The following is a 13,199-nucleotide window of genomic DNA, read 5'->3' on the forward strand; positions in this document are numbered from 1 at the left end:
CGGCCCCTGGCCACCGGTTGGTCCTGGGGGGCCCTATAGAGACACAGACAATATTAGTTAGTTACTGGGTAGATAACAGGCTATAACAAGGTTCATTAGACTAAATGGTTTAATATTTGGTATTAGTGTAGTATTAGTGTAGTATTGGTGCAGTATTGGTGTAGTATTGGTGCAGTATTGGTGCAGTATTAGTGTAGTCGTGTGGTAGTGTTAGCGGAGTATTATTTAGTACCTGTGTAGTATTAGGGTATTATTAGGGTAATATTGGTTTAGTATTAGTGTGAGGGTAGTATTGGTGCAGTATTGGTGCAGTATTAGTGTAGTCTTGTGGTAGTATTAGTGTAGTATTATGCGGTACTTGTGTAGTATCGGGGTAGTATTAGGGTAGTATTCATTTAGTATTAGTGTAGTATTAGGGTAGTATTGGTGTAGTACTGGTGTAGTATTGGTGTAGTACTGTATTAGTGTAATATTGGTGTAGATTTGGTGTAGTAATTATCTCAGTAGACTCACTGATTCTCCTTTGTCTCCTTTGCTGCCCTTTTGCCCTGGTCCTCCAGTCTCTCCCTACACACACACACAATAAATGCCTTCAGATACACACAACAACAACAACAACAACAACAACACACTCAGGGACAGGGCCATGTTACCTTATCCCCATCCTCTCCTGGGGGTCCTGCAGGGCCAGCAGCTCCAGGTAGTCCTAGAGGTCCCTGGTCTCCATCCTGTCCTGATGGTCCGATGGGGCCCGCCCCTCCCTGGGACAACACAACACACAGACAGACAGTTACATTACCTACACACAACTCTGGAACAATAGGGTCTCAGAACACAGAACTCACAATATGAAATGTAGAACTCAGAGTACGGAACTCAGAACTCAGAATACGGAACTCAGAACTCAAAATATGGAACACAGATCTCAGAATATGGAACTCAGAACTCAGAATACGGAACTCAGAACTCAGAATATGGAACACAGAACTCAGAATATGGAACTCAGAACTCAAAAATATGGAACTCAAAACTCAGAATACGGAACACAGAACTCAGAATACGGAACTCAGAACTCAGAATATGGAACACAGAATATGGAACTCAGAATACGGAACTCAGAACTCAGAATATGGAACACAGAATATGGAACTCAGAATACGGAACTCAGAATACGGAACTCAGAACTCAGAATACGGAACTCAGAACTCAGAATACGGAACTCAGAACTCAGAATACGGAACTCAGAACTCAGAATACGGAACTCAGAATACGGAACTCAGAACTCAGAATACGGAACTCAGAACTCAGAATACGGAACTCAGAACTCAGAATACGGAACTCAGAACTCAGAATATGGAACACAGAACTCAGAATATGGAACTCAGAATATGGAACACAGAACTCAGAATACGGAACTCAGAACTCAGAATATGGAACACAGAATATGGAACTCAGAATACGGAACTCAGAATATGGAACTCAGAACTCAGAATACGAAACTCAGAACTCAGAATACGGAACTCAGAACTCAGAATACGGAACTCAGAACTCAGAATACGGAACTCAGAACTCAGAATACGGAACACCTTTACAGTACCTACCGGTTCCCCCTTCTCTCCCATTGGTCCAGGTCCACCCACAGCCCCTGCCCTCCCAGGCTGACCAATGGCACCGGCTGACCCTGAAGGACCCCTCTCACCACCGGCCCCCTGCAGAGAGAGAGAGGGGGAGGGGGGTGGCGATATACATATGTGCATTATACATCTTCACACTGTCTGTCTGGGGTCTGTGTTGGCAGGGAAGATGGAGAGAGAGGAAGTGAGGAATAGAGAGAGGACAAAAGTAGAAGGAGAGGAGAGAGGACTCACTATAGCTCCTGCTGCTCCGACTGGTCCTTCACCTCCTTTCAGACCAGAAGGACCCTAGGGAGAACACACTGCTATCACACCATCACAGGATCAGTGTGTCAGTGTGTCAGTGTGTCTGTCTGTCTGTCTGTCTGTCTGTCTGTCTGTCTGTCTGTCTGTCTGTCTGTCTGTCTGTCTGTCTGTCTGTCTGTCTGTCTGTCTGTCTGTCTGTCTGTCTGTCTGTCTGTCTGTCTGTCTGTCTGTCTGTCTGTCTGTCTGTCTGTCTGTCTGTCTGTCTGTCTGTCTGTCTGTCTGTCTGTCTGTCTGTCTGTGTGTTACCATGCCCCCGGCTGCCCCTCTGCTGCCTCTGAAGCCCCTGAGTCCTGGAGGACCAGCTTTCCCAGAAGTCCCTCCTGTACCCGGGTCGCCCTGGAAACAACAACAACAACAACAACAACAGCTCTGATTGGTGGAATGCTCATGAGGTCAATTTAACTAACCAGTGAAGATGATTCTTGTAATGACTGGTAATGGTGATTATCGGGGTGAAAACAATGATGATGATTGTGATGATTATGATGATGATTACGATGATGAAGAATTACCTTAGCTCCCTCCTTCCCGGCAGCGCCAGGTAAGCCCTGCTCTCCCGGTACGCCAGGTGACCCGGGGTGACCTCTGTCTCCCAATGACCCGGTCTCACCTGATTTACCCTGCAGCAACCAATCAGGTTAGAGAGAACACAAACAGACCAATCAGGTTAGAGAGAACACACATAGCAACCAATCAGACTCACCTGTGGCCCCACAACACCTCCTGGACCTGGGGGTCCTGTCTTTCCTTGGAAACCCTGGAGAGAGAGAGAGAGAGAGAGAGAGAGAGAGAGAGAGAGAGAGAGAGCGAGAGAGAGAGATAAGGAGGAAAGAGGGGGAGGGAGAGAGAGAGAGCAAGAGAAAGAGAAGAGAGAGACATTAGTGGATGGATAGGTATATCTAGCTAACTTCTTGTGACCTCTAACCTCTACTCACCGGTTCCCCTCTCTGACCTGGGTGACCCGGAAGTCCATCTTTCCCCGCTGGACCCTACACACACAGGAAGGGACATCACAGTCACACAGTTCAACATCCTGTTACACTACAATGACAGCAGAACTGAGTGTCCTCAATAGTACTCTTTTGTGTGTGTGTGTGTGTGTGTGTGTGTGTGTGTGTGTGTGTGTGTGTGTGTGTGTGTGTGTCACTCACGTTGGGTCCCTTGGGTCCTGATTCCCCGTTCCGTCCTTGTGGCCCTTGAGGCCCCTAGACAACACATAAATTAATCAATCAATCAATTAATTCGTCAAACACTTATCCAACCAATCAAACACGTATTCAACCAATTAAGCAATTAGCCAGTTAGCCAATTAACAAATCAACCAATCAAACACTTACACAACCAATCAACAAATGTACTAATTAACAAATCAGCCAATCAACTAAATAACCAATCAATCAATAAACCGATCAATGAACCATGATGTTCCTGTCCTTACCCTGTCTCCAGTTGGTCCATGAGGTCCATCATGTCCAGAGGAGCCCTGTGACAGACAGCATGGAAAACAGACAAGTCAAAAACAATTGTATTGGTCGCAAATCTGTCATTCTGCCCCTGAACAAGGCAGTTAACCCACTGTTCCTAGGCCGTCATTGAAAAGAAGAATTTGTTCTTAACTGACTTGCCTAGTTAAATAAAGGTTAAATAAAGTTAAAATATATATTTTTTAAATAGACATATTTAGTAAATATTCTTGTGGGTGTAGCGAATTGCTTATGTTCCTAGCTCCAACAGTGCAGTAATATCTAACAATACACAACAATACACGCAAACCTAAAAAGTTAAAGAATGGAATCAAGAAATCTAGAAATATTAGGACGAGCAATGTCAGAGTCCAGAATATAAATATATATGTACAGTGCCTGTACATATTCAGATCCCGTGACTTATTCCACATTTTGTTACGTTACTGCCTTATTCTAAAATGGATTTAAAATAAAAATCCTCAACAATCTACACACAATCCCGCATAATATAAAGCGACAACAGGTTTTGAGAGATGTTTGAAAATGTATACAAATAAAATATAAAAATCTATGTATTTACATAAGTATTCAGACCCTTTGCGATGAGACTCGAAATTGAGCTCAGGTGCATCCTGTTTCCATTGATCATCATTGAGATGTCTTTTCAACTTGATTGGAGTCCACCTGTGGTAAATTCAATTGATTGGACATGATTTGGAAAAGCACACAGCTGTCTATATAAGGTCCCACAGTTGACAGTGCATGTCAGAGCAAAAACCAAGCCATGAGGTTGAAGGAATTGTCCGTAGAGCTCCAAGACAGGATTGTGTCGAGGCACAGATCTGGGGAAGGACACCAAAACATTTCTGCAGCATTGAAGGTCCCAAAGACCAGTGGCTTCCATCATTTTAAAATGGAAGTTTGGAATCACCAAGATTCTTCCAAGAGCTGTCCGCCCGGCCAAACTGAGCAATCAGGGAAGAAGGACCTTGTTCAGGGAGGTGATCAAGAACCCGATCGTCACCAGACGGAAGCCACTCCTCAGTAAAGGGCACATGACATCCTGCTTGGAGTTTGCCAAAAGGCACCTAAAGACTCTCAGATAAATCAGAAACAAGATTCTCTGGTCTGATGAAACCAAGATTGAAATCTTTGGCCTGAATGCCAAGCGTGACGTCTGGAAGAAACCTGGCACCATCACACTACAGTGAAACATGGTGGTGGCAGCATCATACTGTGGGAATGTTTTTTAGTGCCAGGGACTGGGAGACTAGTCAGGATCGAGGGAAAGATGAACGGAGCAAAGTACAGAGAGATCCTTTTTTAAATGTTATTTTCTAAAATGTCTAAAAACCTGTTTTTGCTTTGTCATTATGGGGTATTGTGATGTCATTATGGGGTATTGTGATGTCATTATGGGGTATTGTGTTTAGATTGATGAGAGAGGGGAAAAAACATTTAATTCATTTTAGAATAAGGCTGTAAGAAAATGTGGAAAAAGTTAAGAGGTCTGAATACTTTCCGAATGCACTGTATTCAATTATAGAATACTATACATTATACTATTATCTTATAGAATACTATACTGTATACTATACTATTATCTTATATAATACTATATATATACTATTAACTTATAGAATAATATATATTATATATTATCTTATAGAATACCATAATATACATTATATGATTAAGTTATAGAATACTTTACCTTATACTGTACTATAAACTATATACTATTAACTTATATAGTACTATACTATATACTATAATATTAATCAGTGTGCGTGAGACTGAGGTTATGCTCCAAATGGCATCCTATTCTCTATGTAGTGCACTAATCAAAAATAGTGCACTATAAAGGGATTAGGGTACCCTTACCAAAGGCACCCTATTATCTGTGTAGTGCTCTACTTTTTAGGGTGCAATTTGGGATGCATACTGTGTTCTGGCTATTACTGCTGGATAGAGAGTTTATGATGACCTCATAATGATTAGAATGGATTGAACTCTGACCTTTCCCCCTGTCTTCCCTGTTGGTCCCTTGGCACCCCGGCCCCCACGCACCCCCTGCAGGAAAAACAACAGTATTACACACATAGATAAACACACATAAGCAGACACACACACACACGCACGCACACACATATGTACACACACAGACAGTACTCACATTAGGACCCCTCTGTCCTGCACTGCCTGCTTCCCCCCCAGGGCCCTGTGGAAGAGAAAACAGGACAGACCGTTACCATGGGTACACCATACAGCCCATTACCACGGATACACCACTCATGTATTAACAACATGTCAATATTTTCAATATACTGTACTTGACAATAAACTGTACCTGACAAAATACTGCACTTGACAATATACTGTACTTGACAAAATACTGTACTCGACAATATACTGTACTTGACAATATACTGTACTTCACAATATACTGTAGTTGACAAAATACTGTACTTGACAAAATACTGTACTTGACAAAATACTGTACTTGACCATAATACATACCTGATAATATACTGTACTTGACAATATACCGTACCTGACAATATACTGTACCTGACAATATACTTTAAATAGCAATATAATGTACCTGGCAATATACTGTATACTTGACAATATACTGTACCTGATAATATACTGTACTTGACAATATACTGTACATGACAATATACTGTATACTGTACTTGACAATATACTGTACTTGACAATATACTGTATACTGTACCTGGCAATATACTGTACTTGACAATATACCGTACCTGACAATATACTGTACCTGACAATATACTTTACTTGACAAAATACTGTAAATGACAATATACTGTACCTGACAATATAATGTATACTGTATCTGACAATACTGTACTTGACAATATTCTGTACTTGACAATATACTGTACTTGACAATATACTTTGTTTGTGTTTTCTAAAGTACCGACTTGATGAAAGTAGAAACACAATATAAATACAATAAATATTGATAAATATTGTCCATGTCTGGCAGGGCCCGTATGGCATAGAATTACATATAGGATCTCTATGTTATGAATATCTATATATGGGTGCGTTGGTAAATTCAATCTGGCTATCTACTCCTATTTCAGAGCACTGTCGTCCGAGTGTGCCAGAGCGCAGAATAACTGATGATTTTATGAACACTCAACACCCAACACCCGTGTCAGTAAATGTTGTCAAAAAAGCATAATTAAATTGTTGCCAGTAGCACCGTTACAGTCACCAATGCTCTGGATAACATGAAAACAGCCTAACCAGCTCTGCTGTCGAGTAAAATGGTCAGAGTGAGGTGTTCTCTCATTTGTGTCTGAAAGTAGAAAGTAAGCCAGCCAACGTTGGCCAGCTAGCTAAGGTTGTGAGGTCAGAATGCTCGGATCAACCCTACTCTCCGGCCAGATCTGCCAGTGTGCCCTATGAACGCTCCTAGAGCGAAACACTCTGAATTTATGAACGGACAATCTGACAACGCTCTGAATTTAGGAACGTCCAGAGCGCACTCTGACACTCCAGATTGAATGTATGAACACCCCCTATGGTAAAGCCTCCCTCTACTACTCACCCTCTTCCCCTTCTCTCCCAACACTCCAATAGATCCAGGAAAACCATCCGTGCCCTGTTGAAACACACAGAAACATTACTGCTACGTTCAAACAATGTGTTAGCCTTCTCTGTGTTGCTGCTACGTTCAAACAATGTGTTAGCCTTCTCTGTGTTACTGCTACGTTCAAACAATGTGTTAGCCTTCTCTGTGTTGCTGCTACGTTCAAACAATGTGTTAGCCTTCTCTGTGTTGCTGCTACGTTCAAACAATGTGTTAGCCTTCTCTGTGTTGCTGCTACGTTCAAACAATGTGTTAGCCTTCTCTGTGTTGCTGCTACGTTCAAACAATGTGTTAGCCTTCTCTGTGTTACTGCTACGTTCAAACAATGTGTTAGCCTTCTCTGTGTTGCTGCTACGTTCAAACAATGTGTTAGCCTTCTCTGTGTTACTGCTACGTTCAAACAATGTGTTAGCCTTCTCTGTGTTACTGCTATGTTCAAACAATGTGTTAGCCTTCTCTGTGTTACTGCTACGTTCAAACAATGTGTTAGCCTTCTCTGTGTTGCTGCTACGTTCAAACAATGTGTTAGCCTTCTCTGTGTTACTGCTACGTTCAAACAATGTGTTAGCCTTCTCTGTGTTACTGCTATGTTCAAACAATGTGTTAGCCTTCTCTGTGTTACTGCTACGTTCAAACAATGTGTTAGCCTTCTCTGTGTTACTGCTACGTTCAAACAATGTGTTAGCCTTCTCTGTGTTACTGCTACGTTCAAACAATGTGTTAGCCTTCTCTGTGTTACTGCTATGTTCAAACAATGTGTTAGCCTTCTCTGTGTTACTGCTACGTTCAAACAATGTGTTAGCCTTCTCTGTGTTGCTGCTACGTTCAAACAATGTGTTAGCCTTCTCTGTGTTGCTGCTACGTTCAAACACTGTGTTAGCCTTCTCTGTGTTACTGCTACGTTCAAACAATGTGTTAGCCTTCTCTGTGTTGCTGCTACGTTCAAACAATGTGTTAGCCTTCTCTGTGTTGCTGCTACGTTCAAACACTGTGTTAGCCTTCTCTGTGTTGCTGCTACGTTCAAACAATGTGTTAGCCTTCTCTGTGTTGCTGCTACGTTCAAACACTGTGTTAGCCTTCTCTGTGTTGCTGCTACGTTCAAACAATGTGTTAGCCTTCTCTGTGTTGCTGCTACGTTCAAACAATGTGTTAGCCTTCTCTGTGTTGCTGCTACGTTCAAACACTGTGTTAGCCTTCTCTGTGTTAACTAATATGTTTATTTGTTTACTTGCTATATTTACTCCTCTCACCTTAGGTCCTTTTTGTCCCGGATACCCCGGCAACCCTGGAACTCCCAGTTTACCCTGAAAGAGAGAGAGAGGAGGAGAATAGAAGCAGAGAAGATTGAGTCTTCTGGAAATGTTGACTTCATATAACTTTTTGATACAAGGTAATGCCTAGGCTTTAGCTCAGTGGGCTAGCGCAGACAACAGTGGTTCAAAATCGTATTCAAACACGCTCCCCCAACCTCCTTCCTCACACACACACACACACACACAGCCCATCTGTGTACCACCTACCTTTTCTCCAGCGATGCCCACGGCTCCAGCCTCCCCCAGGGGTCCAGCCTGTCCTTTAGGTCCTTCAGGACCATCCTCTCCCCTTGACCCTGGGACCCCGTTATCACCCCCGTCACCTTTCAGCCCCATCTCTCCCTTAGAGCCGGGGAACCCATCCTCACCCTACAACCCAGAACAGATCAGAAACACAGAGATAATTCAGAGTAGTGCTGTGTAAAACACAGAGATAATGCAGGGTAGTGCTGTGTAAAACCAAGGTTAACTCGGGGTAGAGCTGGGTACAACACAGAAATAATGCAGGGTAGTGCTGTGTAAAACCAAGGTTAACTCGGGGTAGAGCTGGGTAAAACAGAGATAATGCAGGCTAGTGCTGTGTAAAACCAAGGTTAACTCAGGGTAGAGCTGGGTACAACACAGAGATAATGCAGGGTAGTGCTGTGTAAAACCAAGGTTAACTCGGGGTAGAGCTGGGTACAACACAGAGATAATGCAGTGTAGTGCTGTGTAAAACACAGATATAACTCAGGGGTAGAGCTGTGTAAAACAGAGATAATGCAGGCTAGTGCTGTGTAAAACCAAGGTTAACTCAGGGTAGTGCTGTGTAAAACACAGAGATAACTCAGGGGTAGAGCTGTGTAAAACAGAGATAATGCAGGCTAGTGCTGTGTAAAACCAAGGTTAACTCAGGCTAGTGCTGTGTAAAACCAAGGTTAACTCGGGGTAGAGCTGGGTAAAACACAGAGATAACTCAGGGGAAGAGTTGTGAGCATGTGCTGAACAATTGACAAGTGTCTTCACAGACATTTTCCACCTCTCCATGTCTGAGTCTGTAATACCAACATGTTTCAAGCAGACCACCATAGTCCCTGTGCCCAAGAACACCAAGGTAACCTGCCTAAATGACTACCGACCCGTAGCACTCACGTCTGTAGCCATGAAATGCTTCGAAAGGCTGGTCATGGCTCACATCAACACCATAATCCCAGAAACCCTAGACCCACTCCAATTTGCATACCGCCCCAACAGATCCACAGGTGATGCAATCTCTATTGCACTCCACACTGCCCTTTCACACCTGGACAAAAGGAACACCTATGTGAGAATGCTATTCATTGACTACAGCTCAACGTTCAACACCATAGTGCCCACTTAGCTAAGGACCCTGGGACTAAACACCTCCCTCTGCAACTGGATCCTGGACTCCCTGACGGGCCGCCCCCAGGTGGTAAGGGTAGATAACAACACATCCGCCACACTGATCCTCAATACAGGGGCCCCTAAGGGGTGTGTGCTCAGTCCCCTCCTGTACTCCCTGTTCACTCATGACTGCACGACCAGGCACGACTCCAACACCATCATTAAGTTTGCTGATGACACAACAGTGGTAGGCCTGATCACCGACAAAGACGAGACAGCCTATAGGGAGGAGGTCAGAGACCTGACCGTGTGGTGCCAGGACAACAACCTGTCCCTCAACGTGATCAAGACAAATTAGATGATTGTGGACAACAGGAAAAGGAGGACCGAGCACGCCCCCATTCTCATCGACGGGGCTGTAGTGGAGCAGGTTGAGAGCTTCAAGTTCCTTGGCGTCCACATCACAAACAAACTAACATGGTCAAAGCACACCAAGACAGTCGTGAAGAGGACACAACAAAACCTATTCCCCCTCAGGAGACTGAAAACATTTGGCATGGGTCCTGAGATCCTCAAAAGGTTCTACAGCTGCACCATCGAGAGCATCCTGACGGGTTGCATCACTGCCTGGAATGGCAACTGCTCGGCGTCCGACTACAAGGCAATACAGAGGGTAGTGCGTGAGGCCCAGTACATTACTGGGGCCAAGCTTCCTGCCATCCAGGACCTCTATACTAGGCGGTGTCAGAGGAAGGCCCTAAAAATGGTCAAAGACTCCAGCCACCCTAGTCATAGACTGTTCTCTCTGTTATCGCACGGCAAGCGGTACCAGAGTGCCAAGTCTAAGTCCAAGAGGCTTCTAAACAGCTTCTACCCCCAAGCCATAGGACTCCTGAACAACTAATCAAATGGCTACCCAGACTATTTGCATTGCCCCCCCCCCCCCCCCCCCCCCCTCACGCTGCTGCTACTCTCTGTTATTATCTATGCATAGTCACTTTAATAACTCTACCTACATGTACATATTACCTCGACACCGGTGCCCCCGCACATTGACTCTGTACCGGTACCCCTGTTTATAGCTCCACTATTGTTATTTACTGCTGCTCTTTAATTATTTGTTCTTATCTCATACTTTTTTTGTGATTTTCTTAAAACTGCATTGTTGGTTAAGGGCTTGTAAGTAAGCATTTCACTGTAAGATCTACACCTGTTGTATTCTGCACATGTGACAAATAAAGTTTGATTTGATTTGTAAAAGATTGAGATAACTCAGAGTAGAGCTGTGTAAAACCAGGGATAACTCAGGGTAGAGCTGTGTAAAACCAGGGATAACTCAGGGTAGAGCTGTGTAAAACCAGGGATAACTCAGGGTAGAGCTGTGTAAAACCAGGGATAACTCAGGGTAGAGCTGTGTAAAACACAGAGATATCTCAGGGTAGAGCTGTGAAAAACACTGAGATAACTCAGGGTAGAGCTGTGTAAAACACAGAGATATCTCAGGGTAGAGCTGTGTAAAACACAGAGATATCTCAGGGTAGAGCTGTGAAAAACACTGAGATAACTCAGGGTAGAGCTGTGTAAAACACAGAGATATCTTAGGGTAGAGCTGTGTAAAACCAGGGATAACTCAGGGTAGAGCTGTGTAAAACACAGAGATATCTCAGGGTAGAGCTGTGAAAAACACTGAGATAACTCAGGGTAGAGCTGTGTAAAAAACAGAGATATCTCAGGGTAGAGCTGTGAAAAACACAGAGATAACTCAGGGTAGAGCTGTGTAAAACCAGGGATAACTCAGGGTAGAGCTGTGTAAAACACAGAGATATCTCAGGGTAGAGCTGTGTAAAACACGGAGATATCTCAGGGTAGAGCTGTGAAAAACACAGAGATATCTCAGGGTAGAGCTGTGTAAAACACAGAGATACCTCAGGGTAGAGCTGTGTAAAACACAGAGATAACTCAGGGTAGAGCTGTGTAAAACACAGAGATATCTCAGGGTAGAGCTGTGTAAAACACAGAGATATCTCAGGGTAGAGCTGTGTAAAACACAGAGATATCTCAGGGTAGAGCTGTGCCTCTCACCTTCTCCCCTTTGCTTCCCTTCATTCCTCTAATTCCGTCCGCTCCCTGTGGCACAGAGACAGAGAACACACACTTACAATGGAACCCAGAGACAGAGAACACACACTTACAATGGAACCCAGAGACAGAGAACACACACTTACAATGGAACCCAGAGACAGAGAACACACACTTACAATGGAACCCAGAGACAGAGAACACACACTTACAATGGAACCCAGAGACAGAGAACACACACTTACAATGGAACCCTGAGACAGAGAACACACACATACAATGGAACCCAGAGACAGAGAACACACACTTACAATGGAACCCAGAGACAGAGAACACACACTTACAATGGAACCCTGAGACAGAGAACACACACATACAATGGAACCCAGACACTGAGAATCAGAACAAACAGAATGGAACACATAGATTTAGAATGTACCTTCACTCCTCTTGATCCTGGATATCCTATAGGCCCCTGGACTCCTGGTGGGCCCTATACACACACACAGAGACACGTCAGTAACATCACACACACCACACACACACACACACACACACACACACACACACACACACACACACACACACACACACACACACACACACACACACACACACACACACACCACAGGTAGACTTACTGGTAGTCCCTTCTCTCCTGGAGTCCCCTCTCTCCCTGGGTGACCCTGTAGACATGAGGACAAGATAATATGGATGAGAGCGAATATGTGTGTGTATGTGTATGTGAGTGTGCAAGTGTGTTAGCATGTGTGTGTGTGTTAGCGTGTGTGTGTGTGTGTGTTAGCGTGTGTGTGTGTGCTAGCATGTGTGTGTGTGTGTGTGTGTGTGTGTGTGTGTGTGTGTGTGTGTGTGTGTGTGTGTGTGTGTGTGTGTGTTAGTGTGTGTGTATGCAGTACTCACGGTAGGTCCATCATTCCCAGGTAGTCCCTGCAACCCTTTCTTCCCTTGGGGCCCCTGAGAGAAAAAGCATGGGTGATTTTAATTACAACCTACACCTTTATTTTTACATATCTCATCATATCATATGGAATATGTCATATAAAGTATATGTGTATATGTGTTGGCATGTTTTAATCACAACCTACCCCTTAACTTTGACATGTTTAATATGCAGTATATGTTGACAACATGCTTGGGACAGTCCTACCTTAACTTTGACATGTTTAATATGGTAGGACAGTCCTACCTTAACTTTGACATGTTTAATATGGTAGGACAGTCCTACCTTAACTTTGACATGTTTAATATGGTAGGACAGTCCTACCTTAACTTTGACATGTTTAATATGGTAGGACAGTCCTACCTTAACTTTGACATGTTTAATATGGTAGGACAGTCCTACCTTAACTTTGACATGTTTAATATGGTTGGACAGTCCTACCTTAACATTGACATGTTTAATATG

The 13,199-nt window shown here is 43.6% G+C and overlaps 1 protein-coding gene across 1 annotated transcript in view; it reads right to left on the reverse strand.

The window, feature by feature from the left end:
• LOC106592099 (uncharacterized) overlaps positions 1–13,199 on the reverse strand; it is a 75,053-nt gene that overhangs the window by 21,968 nt on the left and 39,886 nt on the right. Inside the window, exons 24-43 of the mRNA XM_082958575.1 lie at positions 12,695–12,748; positions 12,415–12,459; positions 12,213–12,266; positions 11,777–11,821; positions 8,558–8,719; positions 8,288–8,341; positions 6,996–7,049; positions 5,583–5,627; positions 5,426–5,479; positions 3,379–3,423; positions 3,092–3,145; positions 2,876–2,929; positions 2,644–2,697; positions 2,453–2,560; positions 2,187–2,276; positions 1,869–1,922; positions 1,602–1,709; positions 654–761; positions 514–567; positions 1–33 (exon numbers count right to left, since the gene is read on the reverse strand). The exon at positions 1–33 is cut by the window's left edge and continues 21 nt beyond it. Of these exons, the coding sequence (XP_082814701.1) occupies positions 1–33; positions 514–567; positions 654–761; positions 1,602–1,709; positions 1,869–1,922; positions 2,187–2,276; positions 2,453–2,560; positions 2,644–2,697; positions 2,876–2,929; positions 3,092–3,145; positions 3,379–3,423; positions 5,426–5,479; positions 5,583–5,627; positions 6,996–7,049; positions 8,288–8,341; positions 8,558–8,719; positions 11,777–11,821; positions 12,213–12,266; positions 12,415–12,459; positions 12,695–12,748 (1,329 nt within the window). The remainder of the gene's footprint in view (positions 34–513; positions 568–653; positions 762–1,601; positions 1,710–1,868; positions 1,923–2,186; positions 2,277–2,452; positions 2,561–2,643; positions 2,698–2,875; positions 2,930–3,091; positions 3,146–3,378; positions 3,424–5,425; positions 5,480–5,582; positions 5,628–6,995; positions 7,050–8,287; positions 8,342–8,557; positions 8,720–11,776; positions 11,822–12,212; positions 12,267–12,414; positions 12,460–12,694; positions 12,749–13,199) is intronic.

This window comes from Salmo salar, chromosome 12, assembly GCF_965601325.2.
Source record: "Salmo salar chromosome 12, fSalSal1, whole genome shotgun sequence".
Lineage (NCBI taxonomy): Eukaryota > Metazoa > Chordata > Actinopteri > Salmoniformes > Salmonidae > Salmo > Salmo salar.